At 45.4% G+C, this 20,912-nt stretch overlaps 6 protein-coding genes across 8 annotated transcripts; 2 read left to right on the top strand and 4 right to left on the bottom strand.

Moving 5' to 3' along the window:
* Window positions 1-68: 68 nt before the first annotated feature.
* LOC108051786 (mitochondrial inner membrane protease subunit 2) lies at window positions 69-1,010 on the bottom strand. Its single transcript, XM_017134005.2, has 2 exons — window positions 862-1,010; window positions 69-799 (listed from the first exon to the last, which is right to left on the bottom strand). The coding sequence occupies exons 1-2, from the start codon at window positions 953-955 to the stop codon at window positions 378-380; spliced, it is 516 nt and encodes a 171-aa protein (XP_016989494.1). The 5' UTR covers window positions 956-1,010; the 3' UTR covers window positions 69-377.
* Window positions 1,011-1,122: 112 nt separating this feature from the next.
* On the bottom strand, window positions 1,123-1,811 carry LOC108051787 (transcription factor MafG). 2 transcript variants are annotated; one of them, XM_017134006.1, is made up of 2 exons: window positions 1,669-1,811; window positions 1,123-1,621 (listed from the first exon to the last, which is right to left on the bottom strand). In XM_017134006.1, exons 1-2 carry the CDS (start codon window positions 1,699-1,701, stop codon window positions 1,241-1,243), a joined length of 414 nt encoding a protein of 137 aa, XP_016989495.1. In that variant the 5' UTR covers window positions 1,702-1,811; the 3' UTR covers window positions 1,123-1,240. The 2 variants fall into 2 exon arrangements, with proteins under 2 accessions (XP_016989495.1, XP_016989496.1); XM_017134007.1 differs by having other exon boundaries at window positions 1,123-1,606.
* A 427-nt stretch (window positions 1,812-2,238) lies between these two features.
* On the top strand, window positions 2,239-9,324 carry LOC108051779 (protein rigor mortis). Its single transcript, XM_017134000.2, has 9 exons — window positions 2,239-3,735; window positions 3,798-4,110; window positions 4,167-4,329; window positions 4,391-4,544; window positions 7,080-7,987; window positions 8,045-8,210; window positions 8,265-8,415; window positions 8,476-8,733; window positions 8,801-9,324. Exons 1-9 carry the CDS (start codon window positions 2,307-2,309, stop codon window positions 8,976-8,978), a joined length of 3,720 nt encoding a protein of 1,239 aa, XP_016989489.1. The 5' UTR covers window positions 2,239-2,306; the 3' UTR covers window positions 8,979-9,324.
* LOC108051780 (cilia- and flagella-associated protein 206) lies at window positions 4,463-6,520 on the bottom strand. Its single transcript, XM_017134001.1, has 3 exons — window positions 5,801-6,520; window positions 5,370-5,719; window positions 4,463-5,310 (listed from the first exon to the last, which is right to left on the bottom strand). Exons 1-3 carry the CDS (start codon window positions 6,435-6,437, stop codon window positions 4,567-4,569), a joined length of 1,731 nt encoding a protein of 576 aa, XP_016989490.1. The 5' UTR covers window positions 6,438-6,520; the 3' UTR covers window positions 4,463-4,566.
* A 353-nt stretch (window positions 9,325-9,677) lies between the features above and the next one.
* LOC108051776 lies at window positions 9,678-16,088 on the top strand. Of its 2 annotated transcripts, none has more exons than XM_017133996.2 (4): window positions 9,678-9,823; window positions 12,343-12,782; window positions 13,200-13,439; window positions 14,315-16,088. In XM_017133996.2, the coding sequence occupies exons 2-4, from the start codon at window positions 12,618-12,620 to the stop codon at window positions 15,449-15,451; spliced, it is 1,542 nt and encodes a 513-aa protein (XP_016989485.1). In that variant the 5' UTR covers window positions 9,678-9,823; window positions 12,343-12,617; the 3' UTR covers window positions 15,452-16,088. The 2 variants fall into 2 exon arrangements, with proteins under 2 accessions (XP_016989485.1, XP_016989484.1); XM_017133995.2 differs by lacking the exon at window positions 9,678-9,823 and adding an exon at window positions 9,831-10,323.
* LOC108051775 (WASH complex subunit 2) lies at window positions 15,738-20,812 on the bottom strand. Its single transcript, XM_017133994.2, is given in 5 exon segments — window positions 15,738-19,431; window positions 19,434-20,107; window positions 20,161-20,300; window positions 20,366-20,560; window positions 20,623-20,812. Coding segments are annotated over 5 exon segments (4,464 nt in total). The 5' UTR covers window positions 20,725-20,812; the 3' UTR covers window positions 15,738-16,078.
* Window positions 20,813-20,912: the final 100 nt, after the last annotated feature.

Below are 20,912 nucleotides of genomic sequence, written 5' to 3'. Positions count from 1 at the left end.
CGATGATCTAAAGTTATGTACCCCTGTTCAAGTTCTATATTCAAAAAAGTATTCGAATTCACTTTTAGTTTGGGTACAATTTTGGTATTACAATTTTTAATTTTATGCAAATTGAATTCGAGTGAAACTTGGGACAGGGCTGAAAGTAACTCCTAATTAATCTTGGGATCACGATATTGCAATTAAAAACGCTTAAAGATCTAGTACAAATAATATAAAACTTTCTTTGGCTTTTTACTTTCATATTTAATTTAGAACATCCTACCTTGCCTCGCATTCGGGAACACAACAATTGATTATAAAATATACGCGTATTTCTGTAAGTATGTACACAATTGGAACTATCTTGGGCGCAGACTCTCCGCCAGGTGGTCAGTCTAGTTATAGTAGTTGCTGGTGTTCTTAGAGGCCTGGATGGGCCTCCGGCGGCGTGGCAGCTCGTTCTCCAGCTTCCGCCAGCGTTCCGGTGGCCAGACAATGGCCACTGCCCTCGCGGACATCAGGCCCAAGGCCACGGGTCCGAAGGTATTGCTGTCCATGGAGTGGCCAGTGTGGTCTCCCTCCACCCAACAGTGGCCCTCGGGAACGCGCACGATCTCGTGCTTGTAGCCCAGCGTGGAGACCACGTCGCCCTGTAGCCCCACCACGCGTTTGATGATCTTCTGAGCGGGATCCTTGGGCGAGATAAGGGATATTATGTCGCCGCGTTCCACCTGGCTGTTGTGTGTGCCCCAGCGTAGCAGGAACACGTAGTCCTTCTCATCCGGCACTGGGTTGAGAGCGGGCTGCATGGATATGCCTGGCGGTGAAAGGAGCGGGATAAGTTGGATCACAAATGAAGCACCGACGACGACGACCCACCATCTACCCTGGCCACATATCCAACACAGTCCAGGAAAGTTACTCCCAGCGGCAGGGCATAGAGTAGGGACTTGCCAAAGAAGCGAAACGCCATGTGTCCGGCTGGATGAAATACTGGACCTGGACCGTGGAGCTATCGAGGTGAATACATAACCAGCTTTTTTGGCCGAGTTCCTTGTGCGCCCCGGCTCGTTTGGTATTCACAGCGAACGCCGACACGGGTTTTGTTTATGCTTGCAAAATACAGGGTGTTCCAGCGGATACAGAAAGTCGATTACTTTTATTAAACGAAAAATTAACTATTGTACTTTAGTTACAGGTGTTTTCATAGGGGTTTATTGAAATTTTGACAGACAAACTTGTAATGTGACTGGGGGAATCAGCAGCCCTCCAGCTCGCTCGGAATGGGAATTTCGTTTTGGATTGCGAACTGCAGCAGCGCCTTGTACTTGTTTTTCCAGTTGCCCACCTCGCGACGCACTTGCTCGTTGTCCTCGTGCATCTGCTCCAGTTCCGTCCACTCATAGGACTTCTTGGTCTCTAGCTCGTCTTTCTGTTCGATCCTCTTGATGCGGCAACTGGCCGCATATCCGCGATTCTTCAACGTGCGACGCCGCTGCTTCATCCGAACAATCTCCTCGCGGTTCAGGCCGCGCATCTTAAGTGTGCGGTTGAGATCCCGCACCGAAATGCTCACCAGATCGTCATCGGTTATGTCCGGAATGGGACATGGAGAAAGTGGGGCCTGAAAATCAGACTCCTATCAGGGTTTTCTTTTTCCTTTCAATCGATTCTCAATCTACATACCAGGGATGACTTTCTCTCGCGCTTTGCTTCCATTGTTCCTAGTTTCCCTATATTTACTCGAAGAGTTTACCAGTTTTCTACAGTTTTCTTCTTTTTTGCGTTGTTATTGTGCGTCTGCTTCTTATATACCTGCTGGTGGCCATTCACCGGGAACAAGTGTTGGCTAGGGTCTTAATTATAAAGAGTTGCCAGATGTGCAGGATATATTATCATTACTACTTTAGTGTTTTGCGGTTAATTTAAACCTGAAATATACATTACAAATAGGTGTTCGTTATATTTTAACCCGAACAAATTTTGAATCGGTTATTAAATCTAAAAATGGCGAAAAAGGTAGTTATGTGTGGTCTAAAACTAAATTAGTCATTGTGCAAAACTTACACATTATTTATGAACGAAATTGAAATATATATTTATTTGCTTGTATACAATCGGTTTTAAGCTTTTCTACATCGGAAAAATCATTTTTGGACCTACTGTATTATTCCATGAATGCTGTTATCTCATAGGGTGGCAGCACTACCAAAGCAAAGCTTGCGAAGCTTTCTAACACTAGTTGCCTGGAAGAAAATCTCGACGCCAAATGTTAGCGGGAAATAATCCTTAATTCTGCTAATGCCAAGTTGTGATCCTTCGCCATGAACTCGCAGGTTATGTACCACAATGTGCCCACTCCGCCGGGCAACGTGTCCTTGGCGGCAGCCGCTCCCGACGGTGGTTTGCTGTACGCCGGCATACGCTGCATCAACTACATATCCGCTCCACCAGCGAGCGGAGAACAGCCCCAGGTGGTGACCATGTCGACTCGCATCAATATCCTGGCTCTGGACGTGAGTCCCATGTGGGGCAGTGGCGGCGGGCATCCAGCCAAACCGTTCGCCATAGTCGGCGATGACCTGAGCGTTCAGGTCTGGGATTGCGGACTGGGAGAAGCCGTCATTGGGCACAAGGCCCACCAGCATCAGCACGAGGCACGCGATGTGCGTCCCGTGCACCACACCACCAGCTCCGTGCTGATGAGCTACCTGGCCAACGGCAACATACTGTCTATGGACGCCAGCGACCTGGTCATCTACTGCGTCGCCTCCAACACCTACTGCCGCCGGCCCACTTTCATTTCGCCCCGGAACCACCAGCTCACGATAGTGCGCTGCTCCCCCCACAACGACAACCTATTTGCCGTGGGAACAGCAATGGGAAACGTGCTGGTCTGCGACCTTCGCAAAATGAACATAGTCTATAAGTTCCACGGGCACAAGGCGCCCATATGCGGCCTGGCCTGGCGGGAAGTGCCTGCCCCACAGGAAGAGCACCTCAACGATCTTACCTCAAGGGCCGAACAATGGCGAAGCCGCAATGGGGAACAAAATGAAAAGCCCAAGCCGAAGCCACCACCTCTGTCGAAATCCAGAGCCGCTGAGTCTGACGACATGTTCGACATTTACAACTTTGATCACCTGGAGTGCGAGTTTGGAGCACCTGTTGCTGCGCGACGCCAATCCTCTGTAGACTGCGAAGGCGGGTTTGTGGGCCTGGAAAAGCCAGCCGGTGCCGCTGCCCTGGATTTCGTCGAAGCCTGTGAGAGCGTTAAGGCAGATCTCTTGGCAAATCGCCAAGAGGAAAATACCCATCACGTGGAGGTCACCCTGAACGACTGTGAGCCTACAAAGCCCACTGGTCCGTTAAGTGATGCCAGTACCATTAGCAACAAACACGATGCCAGCGATTCCACCGAAGGCAGTCTCGAAGTAATCCAGTACAGCTCCTCGAGCGACGATGCCGTGATCGTTGATGGCGAGGCCGCAAAGCCAAAGAGAGAAGTTCTGCATCACATCTACCACCAGGCTGAGGTGCACGCCTCGGAAACGCCACAGGCAAAGGTCGAGCCAACGAGCAATCTCCAAGTGGTGCCGGCCATCAGCACGGAGACCATCAGCTCGACATCCGGGAACAGCACTAGGTTGGACACTTTACTGGTTTCAATTGACGGAGATGAGGTGATGATGATTTGGAATGCGAATACAGGAGCGCATGCTGGCAAGAACTACAGCAAGAGCAAAGCGGCAGGTGAGTCGCCTCGAGTAACCGTAAACAACGATTACTGAATCAAAAACCCTATTTCTCCACAGGCAAGCTTAACAATGTCTACTGGCTTAACGACCAGGTCATTGTATCCCTGAGTCGCCATCAGCTGTTCTTCTGGTCACTTGAGTTTGAACGGAAGATGCTTCGCTACAAGATCAGCAGGGACAAAACACACAGTTGCCAGCTGCAAGACATTGTATCGTTTTCGTGTGACTCTAGCAAAGAGATAATTTGGCTGTGCAGGAACAATCGACAGATTGGAATGATGAATCCCCTGACTGGCCAAGTCAGTGCCTTCTACGGCACAGTGGCATTCGGAGTGCGAGCTATGGCCGAGTGTCCGGATGATATGAACAAGTAAGCTTATATTATATTTTCTAAGCCCAATAATGACTTCTTCTTTTCTCGAGTAGAATCGCTTTGGGTTGTTCGGACCGTAGAGTGGCCTTTTTCGACATATCGAAGCTCTCGACCAGCTGCCTTCCCATCGATAGCGTCTATGTGACCAGTAATGTTTACTCATTGGCCTGGAGTCCGAACTGCTTGGAACTGGCCTTTGGCACCTTCGACGGAACGGTAAGTTTTGTATCTAATTCGATTTTATTGAAGACTAAAGCTAAATCCAAAACAACAATAGGTGGGAATCCTTGATGTGGAGCGCATGAAGGTGAAGACCCATTTACGGACGCCCCATAAGAAGGAAGTCTACTCCCTGGTGTGGCAGGACCACTACATTTACTTCATTGTCAATCGAGTTTTCGGGTTTTTCGACTTAACAAGATCAAAAACCGGTGAGTGCAGATTTGGTCCTCATCACAAATGTTGTCGAGTGTTGTAGGTTTGGTTTTGGGCGTTTCGCTGCCCGTAGCTGATCTTAGTCTGCATGTCGTTCGTTTGCTTCTTACGGAGGTTAGCCAAGTGGATAGTTTCCCGATGGTAGTCCCACGCATTCCATGTTACGTTTATCCAGTTGGCCGGCGATAGGTCGTTGGTAACGACCATTTCCGTTTGACATTCAAAGTTCTTTTGCTTTGGCGGCTCAACAACGAAATCCTGAAGCTCCTGGGCTATCAGCACATCGTCCAGCTTAAAGAGAAGTGCCAGGTTGGCACTGTTAAAGACCACTTGCCTAAAGACAGCTATGAAAGGCTCAAATCGGAGCTCTGCGAATCGAGCATATCTGGGGTCCCGGAATCCAAAAGTAATGTCCACATTCGAGCAAAGTTTTCTAGTTACTTGGGCCGGCATAAGCAATCCGTTCGTTATGGTCATGGCTAGGGAGCAAAACTCCTTTATATCCGCCTTGTTCAGGTTGCAAAAGTTGCCATCCGTCTGCAGCTCCTTCACGGCATCCATGCGTTCCTCAAAGGTGCAGACCCTAGGCTTCTTTATACGCTTATTCAGGGCCTGAAGTTCGGCAATAGTAGCCTTGACCAGGGTCATCAACTCGTCGACGACCAACGCCTCCACCTGCTCCCTAAGTTTGTTCAACTCCACAATGTGGTTCAGGAAGTTGTTAAGATTGCCCCAAACTTGGGAGATGTACACAAAGTGCGGCTAAAAGAGCGAACAAGATTAGGGTGATTTGAATTCTAGGTACAAAACATTTCACTTACAAAGACAAGCTCCGAATCGATGGCGGTACGCATTGAGAGGGCATCGTTTATCTTGGCGATCACGCAGTCATAGCGCTTCTGTTCGACTTCGATGAGGTACACTGTGCTGAGGTAGCTCTCGTTCAGAGTGGTCAGACAGCGATGTTGCATGAAGTAGGTCAGCGAGAACTGGTTCAGACGCTCCAGGTGTTCGAGAGGCACACGGTAGGTCAAGGTCTCGTCCTTGTGATCAATCTCTATGAGATCATCAAGGGCCGCCTGGCAGATGGATCTCATCTTCACAGCCTTTTCCATACTGGCTGAAAAGGCGGCTTCAGTGTTTTTTTGCGCCATTTCCAGATCATTAACCACTAAAAATGATAAAATATTAATTTTGAAATCAAAAAAGCATCCTATTATAAGGAAAGTCACCAACAAATTTGTGCACCCACCACTTCTTACATTCTCCCGATCCCCATCAGGGCCATCGTTGTTATAGATTACAATGCCACCCACAGTGGCCGCCAATCTCTGGAGGTATTCCAGCCGATGGTACTTCTTCTTTAGAACATAATTCTGCAGATCACTGCGCCCGATCACGCTGTTCAGAGCCTGGGCCGTCAGCTTAAGCAGCACATGGTTCTTGGGCGATCCCAGATTGTAGCAGGCTACGATAAAGACCTGCATCTTGGCGAAGAGCTGGTCCAGCTGCACTTTATTGCAGGTCTCTGGGTACTGAAGAATATCCCTAATAAGCACCTGCAGTTCGGTTTGGAACTTTTCCTCGTATTGCTTCTTGACGTATTCAAGGTCTATAGTTACTCCTTTCTTCATCACCCACGCCATTTTCATATTCGCCATTGTACAATTCTTCGGGTTCACATAGCTATCCACAATTGTATTTACGAAAGAGTCGATAGCACAGGCAGTAGGTTTATTCAGGTCGTATTTAACCAGACCTTGTCGCTGATCCCTGGCAAGCAGGTGAACCACGAAGATGACGAACTCCTTGTCCACCTGCAGATCCAACTGATGGAAGCGCTTCATGACGCGGTGGCCGATAGTCACCAGTGTCTTGTGCCGCGGCATTCTAATAAACCGAAAAATGAATTTATTTCAGAACAAGATAATTATTTTGATGAAAAAAAATGTGTAACGTGACTGCTTGTCAATTTGTTTGCTACTTGTTACTTTCTGTTGCCCCAGGTTACAATGTAATCGATTTCGACTTCGTATAACTTTAGTTGTCCATGAACGCTTCAAGTTTTCCGTGATATTTAAAAATTGCTGAATTTTTAATTGCTCCTGGTAAGTCATTAAAATGGTCGCACAATTACCTTTGAAATAAACATTTTCGGACAACAATGGGGTACATTTTAACTAAAATCAAAAGGTTTCATGCTGTTAAGATAAGATTTAATTTTTTGATTAAACTCAGAACAACACGTAAACCTTGAACTTAATCCAAAAATTAAGTGGAAATACACTTGGGATTTAATACCGATGTAATTAGACATAAATCGTTAAGATTAATTTTAATATTTTAAGTAACGCAAACGAAAGTGAAGATCGATTAACAATTCAAAGCTTCTTTAAAAACAATACCAATAAACTCTGTTCAATGTGCATTGCACACATTACTTAAAATACATAATCATCGATTTTATTAAGTAAAAAACTTTGGTTAGAGAACGGTCTAAACTAACCATTCATTTATGTTTTTTTTTGCAGAACCCATTGTTGTGAACTGCATCTCTCGGCCAAGTTACCTCAGCGTGCGTGGATCCTTCCTTTTTGTGGGCACCGATGATGGACTACTGCAGCTCCATGAGCGAGATTCGGGAATGGACAAGTCCTGGACTCCGTTCATCCGCCAGTCAGCTTTATTTGCTCGTTATGTGACCGATATAGCCTGGAACCCATTGGATAGCAATACGTTTGCAGTGGCCGGCAACGACAAGTTTGTGTACGTGATGGAGTTCCAACCGTCGGAGCGCAAATGGATAACGCAGCACACTTTCACGGCAAATGCGGAGAAGGCTTCGATAACCTCGCTGAAGTGGAGCCATAGCCAAAAGCATTTGCTGCTCACCTTCCACATCGAGGGAAAGGTGTGCCTTTGGAACTGCAACGAACCGGAGAAGCCACCACTGACCATCACCTACCACTGCCCCATGTGGTGCGGAATGTTTTTGCCCACCGACGAGAACATCATTATGTGCTCAGGAAAGGCGCTCTCCGTGGAGCTACTCGACATCAAAGACGCCTTGTCCGGCGATGAGAAAAACATCTGCCCCAAGGTGGATGCCCTGTTAAACGTTAAGTGGGCTAGCAAATCCCTGACGCAGCCCTTTGCCCCAGTTCTTTCAGCGGCTGACAAAAAGCGGCAAAAGCGCGAGCAACGCAAAGTGGCGGCTAAGCTAGAAGCTGAGCCAGCCAACAAGGAGGTGAAGAAGATTCAGGAGTCGGACTCATCAGTGAAAAAACTCCCTGTTAAGGATACACCTGTTAATGAGACTCCAGTAGAGGAGATGCTGGGCGCTCTCGACTTGAACAAAACGACTAACAAAATGAATACTAGGGAGTGCATAAAGTGCAAGGAACTGGAGGCCAAACAGCCTCCCGACAGTTTCCTGACTGTAAGTTGGCAATTGTATTCTCCTCTAATTTTAAGCTAACAACGTTTCCAACTATAGCATAGCCGCACCTGTCTCTACCTCGCCCAGAAAGAGCTCAACAAGAGCGCCCTGGAGAAACTGGCCATTGTTCTTACAGAAGATGCGGCCAAGATTGACAAGTCAGTGCTGATGTCCAAGCTTTTTAGTACCAAGGTTATGGCTAAAGAGCTCATTGCAACAGAGTGTAGGTTAATTGAATGAATTAGGTTGAATTTTAACGACAAATAAAATATTTCAGTGACCAATTTGAAGCACTCGAACACAAAAGACATAGCCCCGCTTTGTCTGGCCATATCTACGTTCAAGTTGCGAGAGGAACTGGAGCAGCATATGGCTAACAAGACGCTTACCGAATGGCATCTCTCGGTGGCTCCCTCAGTGTCTTTTACGTAAGTGTTTAATGTTCTTAAATATGAAGCGGTTTTTCTTTAACCAAGATCATTTTTCAGGTTTTGGCAGGAGTGCTGTCGCGCTTATGCCAAACAGATGGAAGAAAAGGGGTTCATCATGCACGCAGCCACGTATCTCTTTAGCCTGGGAATGCAATCAGAAGCCATTGATCTATTCCTGGCCAACGAGTATTACAAAGAGGCCCTGGTTCATGCCCGCATATGCTTGCCAGCGACGGATCCCTTGATCAAAACCATAATTAACAGGTGGCTCGAGAATCTAGAAGGCACGGGCAATTTCGCTGCGGCAGCCCTGATGTAAGTGGAGTCAATATCACTTAAAATTAGAAACACTTGAATACAAGTTTATTCAAATTCATCATAGATGCGTACTGGACAACGAGATGCTGCGTGGCTACTCTTATTTAAGGAAGTTCCGTAACTGCACCCCCGAGATCGCCGAACTAATGGACCAAATCAAGCGGATTGGCCAGCTGAGCGGAGTGTTAGATGGTTGTGCTAACACTGAGACGATTCAGAATGGATCTTCTGCCGACCATTGAGCCAAAAAGAATAGCGGTTTAAGCATAGTTTTAGCTGAAACAGGCTGTATTAGATGTATACGTTTGAAATCGCCCCGATACAATCATTAAGCTATTATCTATTAGCTAGGCATTTAAAACTTTTGATTCGTGAATTTACCTACTTTTCGTACTCATAGATAGCCAGAGACTGAGTGGAATTGAAAACCATTTAAGTTGCCATTTGAATACCAATATTTGAATTTAATTTAACCTGAAGAAAGGAGGAAAATACCTCGAGAAAAACATATATATCAATGGCACAATAGCTAGTAAAGAAACACACACAAATTGAATTTCGAATAAACGAAAACGAGAAAAAAAGAAACCCCAGCGAGCGTTAATTAGAACAGGCAGCTGTTCCACCGGCCAAACCATTTGTTATCAGGCGTAAAAGCTGGCCCAAAACAAAAGTATGACCGTTAGGCCTCATTTTCGTCTGGGCTTTGGCATCAAATTATGCAAATGCGAGGGTTCCCCAGCCCGCCGACAGCATCATTGCCAGTTAGAAATTAAGTTTTAATTGTTGGAACAAGAGTCAGGGCGAGTGAACTTGCTGCACAGCCAGCGAAAACAAACGAAACCGACAGAAAAATGTAAATCAACAAACGACAGGCCAGAGCACAGCTCGAGCTTGGCTCGAAACTTACGGCTGGGAGTGCTCTTCAGTTGCCAAACAGACGTCGTAGCGGTCGCAGTGCTCGCAGTCGTTCGGCGAACGCAGTTCGTTTCCTCAGTCTTTCGAATTTCACTTTTAACCGTTTTGCGAGCGCGCCAACTTGAAGCGTACCGTTATCGCGGCACGTTACGGCTTTTCACGAGTGCGAGTGAGTGACCCACACATACCAACCATTCTCACGTCCGTCAACTTTGACTTGACCTGGTGCTGGTGGCCTAACCGTTGTACAATTAAATAACAATCAAAACATAATTGCATACGAGAGCATTTCGCTTTTGCGATGAGCCGAAAAACGAGTTCCCCAGCCTGGCTTTATTTAATTTGTGCGCGCAGTAAAAGTGCCAAGAACCACTAGTTGGTGTGTTTGTTGAGTGTGGCTATACGGCTATGTGTGCCCCATTAAAGTCGGGCTACGCAATTTGCATGAGCGACAACTTCGAATCTTTTGAATGTTTATAGTACGCCATGACTCAACGCTGAACAATTTCGTGGCCGCGTGTGTGAGTGCGTCGCTGAGAAATCGTTTCTTGCTTGACTGATAATTCCTGCGATCCGCGCTTATTGTTCATTTAGTTTTTGGTATTTCTTGTGCCTGTTGTAACTGCTATACGGGATGGATCGCTTGCAATAATAATCATAAAGTGAAAGGTATATTTTACATCGCATCGATACGTATGCTGGATATATAATAGATGATTGCATTTTGAAACGCACAGGCACAGCATAACGGCAACGCATTGGATTGGCCTTTTCATTTCGATTTCATTCCCATTTCGATTTACATCGACTTCATAATAACAATTTGCATAACTTTGCCGCTGCATTGTTGTTTATTCATGCATTCACTGTTGTCCATTGTTGCACTTATGCTATTGAACTCGCAATGCAGACACAGCAGCAACACATAGGCAACAGTAACGAAATTAAATTAATTTAATTGCCCAAAGCGTGGAAAATACAATGCGAATTATTTTGAAATGCTGCTCGCATTTTTTCGGTCACACCAGGTTCACAGATATGATGTTGGATCTGCATAATTTCGTAATCCTCGCCGCATGGGTGTGGCAGTCAGTCAAGGGCGCTCCGAAATCGCTTGCCACCTTTTCCCGGCGGTGAGTGCTAATAGCAGCCGGAGCCCGCCGAAAACCCGTTTCAGAAAACGACGGCACTGCCCCCGAAAAACCGGACAGCCCAGCGAGAATGAGTTTGTCCAGCTAATTAGCAATAAAACAAAGTTGGCTTGCAATTCTTTCCGGCCGCCGAAGAAAGCCAAAACCGGGCCCGCATCGCCATCTCCAGTGGGACAGGAAAGAGCTGGGGGATCGGATCGGGTTCCAAACTTGCAACGTCGGCGGAATGTCAATGGGGCAAGTCGACGCCCGACACTTTAAGGTGCGCATATCCGGTGCGTCGCTCCTTTTTGGGGAGCAAGAGCACCCAGACCAAACCCATGGTACGCCTTCGGGTGGATCATCATCATCATCTTCACCGCTCGATGAGCTCGGCGCACCTGCGTGCTGACGGCATTCAGCAAGTTCGTCGCCTCTATTTTGGTGACGATGTGTATGTCTATTATGGGCGGATTACCGTATCCGACTAAATGGATAACTGGGCTCTGAGTGATGTGTTGGCGAGGCGTCTCAATTGTTTACACTTCACAACACGATTTCGTGGGCAAGCCAATGAGATAATTGGTTGGGTTTTTTTCTTTACAAGTGCCTCCGGAATCGACACCTTCGAATGGGTTGAAATAAATCTTTAAATTACTTTCCATTTGTTACTGGTCTCACATTTCTTATCATGAATCATTTCAAATTTTTTCACTTTTCTTTCATTTTTTATTTCATAAAAGTATTTTCGTTTTATTGCTTTGTGTTTTATTATGCATTTTAAAACTGGTTTACTATCTATTATTAAATTTAATACATTTTGGGTAACACATAAAAAACATCACGTTAGATATTATAGAATAATTTTTATAAAATTTATTACAAATTGAGTAAATTAATTGCAAAACAGTAATGAAATTCAGGCCTTTGTTAACTTAGGAGATGTTCTTTTGTTTTATGGTACAGACCTTTCGATATTAAAGTATTTCAATCTATTGTTTGACTCTTCTTTATATAATGTACATTACCTTTTAATCATACCTTTACATTACCTTTAAACAATAAACAAATTTCAAACATATTTCATTAAAGCTGTTCTATTAGTTAAGTATATCATTACTTGGTTTCAGCAGGAAATATGTGTTGTACTAAAGTTTGGTAGCGGAGTGTAATTGATTAATTGATTTGGGTATTGCCGTGTTTGAGAATTCATTTGTCATGACATAAGGTGGCTCGTAACTGGCAACTGGTAAACAGTGTCAGTTAGCATTCAACCAGAAGCTTCCTTCTTAGCACGCGACATCATTTGTTTAGGGTCAAATATTTGCTCGACCAAACAAAAGACTTGGCCAACAAAACGGTTGTGTAGAAAAGTGAAAATCTTCTTAATAATATGGCACAGGCCGTTAGCCGACTGACTGAGAGTGCTACTCTGTATGTTTGTTTGTTTTTTTTGTTGGCCTGTTCATATGTGTAGCAGCCAAAACAAGTTCGCTGCCTAAGTCTTTTGTTCCGAGTATCGAACTGGACTCATCTCATCTCGGAATTCTCATTTCAGCACCAACCTAGCATGACACGGCTCAATTGGGCCGCTTAACGCTTTCATTCAACCCACAAGCGGTCTGGACTCGAAACCCATTCGAACATAAACCAAGAACTAGAACTCCGCACCACATCGCACCGCTCCGCTTCGCATCGCACCACTGGCCTCCTCCAAAAGGGGAACCAAGGCCACCCTCCCGCTTGCCAGCATAATTTCTCTCAAAAAACCGCACTCACATATACATATCTTCCACCATCTTCGACAACGACCGCAACCGAATAACACGAATAATGAATTATCAGAAGGCCAGTGAAAAGCAGTCGCCGTCCTCATTGAAGAAGCGGCCGCCGGGCAACGGCAATAGCATACAAAACTTTTGGAACGAACGCATTATGGAGCGCTTCATAAAGGCGAATCTATTCATTATCTGCTGCGTGGTGGCGGTTCTTCTGCTGGTAAGTGCAAACGCGGGGAAGTAACTTCAGTGGCGATATCTCCATATCGTCTCCATCTCCGTACATACATCTTTCTCGGACTGTCTGTCCGTCCGTTACCGTTATCAGTGTGAAAACATTTCTGCTCCATTAAGTGAAAATGAAATGAAATCGTTTTTGCGGAGATGTACAAATTTCATCTTATTTTTACTTTTTTGCTGACCGACCGAGCTGACAGGCCAGACAGTCCAAGTCGTTGAGGGAGGAGGGGTGGGAGCTCATTAATTGATTGATGGATGGTGGCGGAGCAAAGTTGTCTCCGGTTTTTTTGTGCAAACACATCTCTGGCTGCCATCGCCTGATTTATGTTTTCGCTTTTCTTTTGCAAATGCGGCTAATTTCCATTTCTCTTCCCATTCCGATTTCCAATCCACGCAGATCGTCTATCTGGGGGCCTTTTCGTGTGAGGTCTCTTGGATACTGGAGGCCCACGGGGAGCTGCCCTTCGCCGCCTACACACTCTGCTCGCTCTACTTCGTGATGTTCGTGGCCACGACGATCCTCATCCACGGCCTGGTCAGCGGGCTGTGCTGGCCCTTGTTCGCCTGGTCGGGGATCATCGGCCTCCTCTCGATCCCCGAGCTCGTCTTTGTCATGATCATGACCACACAGCACTGGGTAAGTCGTTAAAGCAAACTTAAATATGAGTGGTCTAACTGGAAGGACTAGAAGCTCGCCAAGTCATGGAATTGGTTTTAGTCCAAGTTAAATCGAATATTCTTATAAGTTAAGATATTACGTAATAGCGTTTACAAGCTATTTTAGTCGAAAATAATATCTGAAATTATTAAGACATTTTAGAGTATGGTTCGATAATTAATTAAAGATTACCGTAGAACCTTAATTGACAAACAGTAAATAGTTAGATTTTTAAGTAGGACAGTTAATAGTTTTGAAAGAGTGGTTTTTTTAGAAGATGTTAGGGAATAGGGGTCTGATATGCTTCCTGGCTTAATGCACCACATACCCTTCCTTAGAAAACTGTGAGATTTAATAGGATTCTAATAATGTGAAACTCTTTCTTCTTGAAGAACCGCCTATGTACCAATATGTTGCCATCTTACTATGTTTGATTGATTAACAAGTTACATATAGCAAATGCTTAAAAATGTAAATGTGCAAGTCAATCGTAACAAGAAAATATGTACTTTTATTTAAATAAAATTTGGTCACCAAAAAAGCAAATCCACTGAGATAGAACCAGTTTCCATTACAGTATTCACAGAAACAAAATTGAGTTTACCTTCGTTTATGATCAAAAAGAATTTCTGTACATTTTTGAGTGGTATTATAGTTTTAAAATCAAGCTCATTTCCAAATCCTTTTTTAATTTTTAATTAAAAAAAAAAGAATAAAGTCGTTTATTAACTTATTAATTTATTTATGTGGCACACCATCCTATAAATTAAGCATATAAATTTAGAAAAAAAAATTTTTTTTCAAATCACATCTCTGCGTTGGGACTCAACCATTTTAATCGCAATATATTCCAGGGACTACAATCAGTGCACGGACTGACGGAGCTGACCTCGTATCTGATTCGCCTGATCATCAACTGCTTCGCGCTGATCTGTGTGATTCCCACGGGCATCCGGTGGCGCCGGGAGACCCAGGTGTTGAGCCAGCTGCAAGGATTGGCCACTCGGCTCTCCCTGCAAACGCCCGCACCCAGTGTTCCGATGACCAAAGCGGATTCCCGACGGTCGAGCCAGCGACTAAGTGGATTCGAGAACGCCGGCTACCAGCTGTGCGATGAGACGGTTGGTAAGATGCCCCTGGGTCCCGGCATGGGATTGGGTATGAACAACCAATGCGGCGGCAGTCAGGCGTTCGGCTCCCAGAACGAGTTTAACGCCAGCATGTTTGCTCCGGCTCTGGCACAGCAGTTCAACAACGCCACTCTGATGCAGCGAGGCGTGGCAGGAGGAGCACCAGGTGGCCATCGCGCCCAGTCCCTGATGGATCTGCGCTGCACTCTGCCGGGAATGTACAATCCGCGACATGTGCTCGATACGGAGGACAAGAACGCCAAGTACTTCAACATAACCATCGACGATTTGAAGAACAATCTGCAAGACTCGCACCGACCATCGCCGCCATCGCTGATTGGCTCCGCTAGCAATGATCCCATATACTGCTCGATCGAACCCAAGCAGTTGACACCGCCACCCGCTCAGCAAAGGAGCCACAATCGTCCTCGCGGAAGCCACAAACAACCGCCACCGGGCAAGCTTTCGAGGAATTGCGTTTCGCTGGAAAACCTGGACGGGATCAGCAAGGTGCAGAACGACCTAAACGCCTACGGGAATAATCTCCTCCAGAACTACACGCAGCAACAGCAGTACTACCTGGCCATGTTGCTGCACCAGCAGCAGCAGCAACAGTTGCACCACCAACAGGCGGCTGGGATCTACCGCAGGCCTTCCAACTGCAGTTCCTCGGGCGGATTCGCCGGCACCGTCCTGGCACAACCGATGCAGCGACGTGGTTCCACCCACAGCCAGCAGATGCAGTATTACGGAGGCTTTGGCTATGCCAACTACGCCAACCCGTACATCACGACAAACAGCAAGCTCTCGCTGGGCAACGAGTCCGACGACTACCGGAAGTACCGCGATGTGGCCCTCTGAGACCGGGGTTCAGGAACCCTGGAAAAGATCCCCAATCGATCATCAGTCAGCGCTTAGGTTACAATCACTAGTTGTAGGACATGCTCGACCTAGAATGAGATTCCTCGGAATAACGACCAAAGAGCCACAAACTAACTCAGTTTCAGTTCGTAGACTAACGTTACACTGGGAGAATCCTATGCCACGTTTATACGCCGATTATATTTGCCAGTACAAGATTCAAATTAATAATGCCACAAATACAAAATTTACGGGCACGCCTCATTGCAAATAAAAAGGTTCTAAGTGAGAAACTCCACAGTAAAATCGGTAAGATATAATTTTAATAGCAAATAAACAGTAACAAAAAATGTGATTGTAGACTTTTTCACAGTATAATTTCTTTGACAAACAATTTTTGTTGCAAATAGCTGGCGTATAAACTTAGTAATAGAGTAACTGGTTAAATCATCGTGACTTCTTACAACAAATCCCGAAGTTTAGCTTTAAGAATCGACCACAAATCGACATTGACATTAATTGTTTATTATATGTAGTTGCTAAGAAAACGGATAACAATACTCTGATCGACAGTCTAATCAAACGATCAAAACCTGTACATAATTGTAATAAAAGGCATTCATGTTTTTACTCGAAATCCAGAAGATCCGACAATGGGTTATCGTTTGAATTAGAGGGAATGGTTGCAGTTGCCGTGCTGGCTTTATTGGCAGCTGGTTTGATTGAAGGCCGGGCCACGGGTTTGGTCTTTTTGGCGGTGCTGCCTTTGGATGTAGTGCTTCCTCCGAACAGGTCATCATCGTCGTCGTCGTCACTAAAAAGGCTTTTGCTTGTATTTACGGGCACCTTCTTCACTGGAGCAATCTTAGCTGGCACCTCCCCCTCATCGTCATCGCTGCTGAAGAGTGAAGCTGGCGCCGGTTTGGTGGGCTGTTTAGTTTGAATAGTAGGCAAAGAAGCTGGTGCAGCAGCAGTGGCAAACAGATCATCATCATCATCACTGTCAAAGAGTTTCGGTGCAGCCAGTGACTTGGGCTTAATCTGTTTCTTTGGCATTTCTTTTGTGTTTGGGAGTGTTAAATGAGCAGTTGCCGCTTTTGCCTGTCTTTCCGCTGTAGCAGGAGATGATTTTCGGGGCGCCACTGATTTAACTGTACTAAATAGCGAATCATCTTCATCAGGACTGTCCAAAAAAGAGGATCCCAACTTCGGCGGACTCAAGGTGTTCTCCAAATGTTGCCGATCCACAGGTGGGTCATTAGAAACCTTTTGTGCGAAGAAAATGGGCTCTTTCTCGGATTCCTTATTTTCAAAAGGGCTAAAAACGAGATCATCCTCTTCAGGACTGTCCAGAAATGACCGATATGACTTGGGTGCATCAGATCCCCTATATCCTCCAACCCACTTTTTAGGCGGAACAGCCTGTATGTTGACAGAATTAAAGAAGAAATCATCTTCCTCAGGGCTGTCCAAATTTGATCCACCTAGTTTAGCCGAAGCTGACTTTTCTATCTGCGGCGGGATCTCTGGCGGCTCATTGAGGATTGGAAGTGCTGGATCAGGAAACATCCGTGTGGCAACTGACTGAGAATGAGGAGCCTTGATATCACTAGACTTAGATGGTTCTACTTCAGGGGTATCTACCATGGAACTTCCCTGAGTCGAAGTTAAAGTTGGGCCCTGCTCAACATCCAAGATGCTTTTGGCGTAATTTTCCTTTCTTCCCTTTCTGGTCGAGGGACGTCTTTTAGCAGGTCCTCGAGCGCGAAATTTGTTCACATGCTGCAGGCCACCCTCTGCTGATGGTATCGCGTTCTCCCTTGAACTCGGTGTGGACTCCGTGGACTGTGCGGTGTTTGGAGGCTCTTCTCTTTCGGAACTAGATGACTCTGGTTTTCTGAGCAGCTTTGGTAGGCCTCCGGAGCCAGGAAGCAAGGCCTGCACATTAATGTTGATGTTGGGCATTTTCAGTTTTTTAACAGGAGAAGTAGGAGTAGGTAACTCAGAGCTCTCCTTAGCTTTGCTGCGATCAGGTTCGTCAACTACCGGTGGTTCGTCATCGAAACTGAAAAGCTTGGCAGCTGGCTGCACTGCTCCTGCCCTTGCTGTTTCACTGAAGTCATCGTAGAAGATTGTGTGTATTCGGGTTGTAGTGGGTGCAAATTCCTCCTTCTGAGCTTCAGCTTGCTTTTGTGCTTGTACATCATCACGGTCGTCATCTTCGGGCGGGATGTCACTAAATAAACACATGGCACCATAATCAGATGATGAAGAAGGTTGATCTCCGGGCGTCACTGGCGATAACTTGTTCACATTCGGAATTTGGGGCAAGGCGGGTTCAAAGAAGTCTTGCTCACTGTCAAAGATCTTCGAGGCACTTAAGCTGCTAAGACCACTGCTCCCAAGCGTTTGAAAAAACTCGCTATCATCCGGCGGCTCGTCGGAAAAGAGATTTGAGTAATTCTGCATGATTTGCTGTGCAGCAGCCAAGTCAGCAGGCTTCCTTGGGGTGGAATCATCTTTAGGTGTCTTATTTGTGACATCGGCCACCATTGTTATAATGGGATCTTGACTGCTTTGATAATCGTCTGGAGGTGGACTTTCGGAAACTGACACATCTATTTTAGATTTACTTAACTCTTCAGGCACAACATCCTCATTTTTTTCCACGGTATCATCTTTTTTGTTCTCTGGCAGTTTGTGGGGTAACTTTTCTGGCTTAATCTCACTCGCCAACTGTTCTTTGGCTGGCATATTAATTTCATTAGTTGTTATAGCACCAATTGGCTTATCCTTAGTCTTAGATGCACTCAAAAATGTATCATCATCGCTAGAATTTTCGTTGAACAAATCAGTAATCTTGGGAGGAGATGCTGGAAGATCGACTGGGACTATTTTTTCCAAAAAAGTATTTGGTTCCGTTGGTTTTATAAATTCTTTGCTTTCAGCTCCACTTTTTGGGCGCATTTTACTATTTGAAGGACTTAAGTATGATCCACCATCGCTTAAATCTTCATTGAACAAATCTGTAGATTTAGGAATAATAGGTACAAAAGAATCATCCTTTATCTGGCTACTTTTTTCCCGTTTAGAAGCAGATGGCTCCTTAACACTTTCAATGGGGGGAGGGGATTCTCGAAGAATAGGTACAATTTCCTCTTTCATTGATTTCTTTTTTTCAATGTCTTTTTCTGTTTCTATTTCAATCTCAGTATTTTCAAAAGTCTTTGGACCATTATGTGGTTCACTAGTAATTATACTCTTAGCCTTTGGTGTTCCAAACAGATCTTCATCATCGATGTCATCAAATAAACTTTTCTTTTCAGCTATCGGTGGCTCAATCTTTTTGTCGGGCGAAATATCCTTTGGCGACTCCTTTCTTATTTCTATTACCTTTTTAGAGCCAAAGAATTCATTGACATCATTGTTGTCATCGTATTTAAACAAACTGGTCTTTTCAGCTACTTTTTCAGAGACCTTTTTAGGCTGGGCTGACGGTTTGATAAATATATCATCAATGTCCAAATCATCATCATCAAATAATGACGATTTTGGTTTTGAAAGAGGTTTTTTTTCTGCTGCTTTCAATTTAGGTGTAAACGAGCTCAAGAAGTCATCGTCTTCCAAATCATCGTCAAACAGCGATTTCTTCAACTGTTTTAATGGTTTCTTAGACGTAATTTGCTTCGGCAGGGAAGGAGAATCGTCGAAAAGAGAGTTGGCTTGATCTCTTTTGGTCACGATTTCGGGGCTCTGTTTTGGGATGGCACCTGTTGCGCTGCCATTGTCGAACAAAGACTCTGGCCTTGGAGCTGGACTCGATGGAGGACTATCATCAAACAGATTAACACGTTTTGGCACAGACTGCTCAACTATATGCTTGGGAATCTCAGGCTTTGAATTTTGTTCTAAAGGCTTTTTTTCTTTGGGTGGTTCCTTCACAGAAATCGTTGTTGCGGGGACAACCACGTTAGTGCCCCCTTGTTCTGCACTTTGTCAACGATTTCGGACATAAACGAGTTAAACTCATCGTCGTTAAAAAGATTTACGGGCTTGCGCTTAGTTTGACTTGGCTTGGTCTCAGTTTCCTTGGGTGTTTGCGTGGAAACAGCTTCGTCAAAAAGCCTTGGAGGCTGTTGGGCAGGACTGCTGCTGCTGGAGCTCAGCGAGGCCGTAGACACTACTGGTATACGACTGGAGGGGTTCCGAAAAGCTGGCGAAGATGTGGGCGAGGATGAAGTGGACGGCGGATCATCGCTAGGCGGGGATTGCCGGAGTGCAGCGAACATGTCCCTCTCATGAGGGTTCCGCTGACTGCTTATAATCGGCCGCGGTAGTGTCTTAATCGTAGCCTCTACGACCGGAATAGCAGGTTTAATTACTGGCGACACAATTGCCGGCTCCCTGGCAAACGAGGCCAAGGATGAGGAGTCAGAAAGATGGGGCTCCTCAAATTGTTTCACTGGCTTTGCGATTTTGTTCGATACGGATTCCCCCTCATCCGATGAGCTGGAAGAGAATTCTTCGGACTTTTCATCCTCACTATTTTCTTTGCTGTCATAGAGTCCGGCGTATTTGTGTTCCTCCCACTCTTTTGTGCCAATAATAAAGGGCAGGGGAATAGCATCGTAAGGATTTTTTGCCCGAAAAACGGTTCTGTGGAAGGTAAAGTTAGTAAGGAACGGAATTTATGGAATGAAGCCACATACGTTGAGTGCACCGGTGCATCCTCGTCATCCGAATCGGGCACTTCAATGGTCACCGGCTCAAAGTTCTTGCGGAACATGCGCAGGTTGTTTTCCAGGAACTCCTTGGCCATTTCCTCGGAACTCCTAGGAGGCAACTCGGGCTGCAAGCAGATATACATAGATCGGTAATCACAACACCCCTGGAAAATTCAATCGCCTATTGCACCTTCTTCTTCGTTTCTTCGGGCATGGCCAAGTCGGCGTCATCCACTTCCTCGACCCGATACTCCACAAATTGATTTCCAAATTGTAGGGATCGCAGGCTGTTGGTGGCATTGTTCAAGGATATATCCACTTGCTTTACACTCTTCTCAAAGTTCCTTAAATTTCTACTGGTCTTTTCGCCCCTTTCCTGAAGATTCTGTTGGAAACATTTTATCAAGTTGGATTGTTGATAAAGACATTCGTCATACAAAAACAAACCTGGGAAATGCGCTTCATCAGCGCTAGGAGAGCGCAATCGCCCGCAAAGTTCCAGTCTGGAGCCTGGGCTATAATCTGATCCACATCCGCACTTATATCCATTATAATTCGACTGCAATTTCGCTGTTTGAAAAATTAATAACAATGCAAGACAAACAAAAAGATAACTTAGTGATCACACCCAATTAATGATGTGCGATAGTTCGCGTGATACTTTCGAATGGAAATCAAAAAGTTTATATCTACAAATACACCATCCCAGCACAAACAGTAATTTAAATCAATAAAAG

The sequence above is a fragment of the Drosophila rhopaloa genome, unplaced genomic scaffold (genome assembly GCF_018152115.1).
Source record: "Drosophila rhopaloa isolate 14029-0021.01 unplaced genomic scaffold, ASM1815211v1 contig_115, whole genome shotgun sequence".
NCBI lineage: Eukaryota > Metazoa > Arthropoda > Insecta > Diptera > Drosophilidae > Drosophila > Drosophila rhopaloa.
This window is presented reverse-complemented; position numbering and strand designations above follow the sequence as displayed.

Coding starts and splice junctions, on each gene's coding strand:
- LOC108051786 (XM_017134005.2), bottom strand. CDS start 955: ATGGCGTTTCGCTTCTTTGGCAAGTCCCTACTCTATGCCCTGCCGCTG. Junction 800..861: donor ATATGTGGCCAGGGTAGATG/GTGGGTCGTCGT, acceptor TTTCACCGCCAG/GCATATCCATGCAGCCCGCT.
- LOC108051787 (XM_017134006.1), bottom strand. CDS start 1,701: ATGGAAGCAAAGCGCGAGAGAAAGTCATCCCTG. Junction 1,622..1,668: donor GCGAGAGAAAGTCATCCCTG/GTATGTAGATTG, acceptor AAACCCTGATAG/GAGTCTGATTTTCAGGCCCC.
- LOC108051779 (XM_017134000.2), top strand. CDS start 2,307: ATGAACTCGCAGGTTATGTACCACAATGTGCCCACTCCGCCGGGCAAC. Junction 3,736..3,797: donor CAGCAAGAGCAAAGCGGCAG/GTGAGTCGCCTC, acceptor ATTTCTCCACAG/GCAAGCTTAACAATGTCTAC. Junction 8,416..8,475: donor GCTCCCTCAGTGTCTTTTAC/GTAAGTGTTTAA, acceptor ATCATTTTTCAG/GTTTTGGCAGGAGTGCTGTC.
- LOC108051780 (XM_017134001.1), bottom strand. CDS start 6,437: ATGCCGCGGCACAAGACACTGGTGACTATCGGCCACCGCGTCATGAAG. Junction 5,720..5,800: donor TCGGGAGAATGTAAGAAGTG/GTGGGTGCACAA, acceptor TATCATTTTTAG/TGGTTAATGATCTGGAAATG. Junction 5,311..5,369: donor TCGATTCGGAGCTTGTCTTT/GTAAGTGAAATG, acceptor TCGCTCTTTTAG/CCGCACTTTGTGTACATCTC.
- LOC108051776 (XM_017133996.2), top strand. CDS start 12,618: ATGAATTATCAGAAGGCCAGTGAAAAGCAGTCGCCGTCCTCATTGAAG. Junction 12,783..13,199: donor TGGTGGCGGTTCTTCTGCTG/GTAAGTGCAAAC, acceptor CAATCCACGCAG/ATCGTCTATCTGGGGGCCTT. Junction 13,440..14,314: donor TCATGACCACACAGCACTGG/GTAAGTCGTTAA, acceptor AATATATTCCAG/GGACTACAATCAGTGCACGG.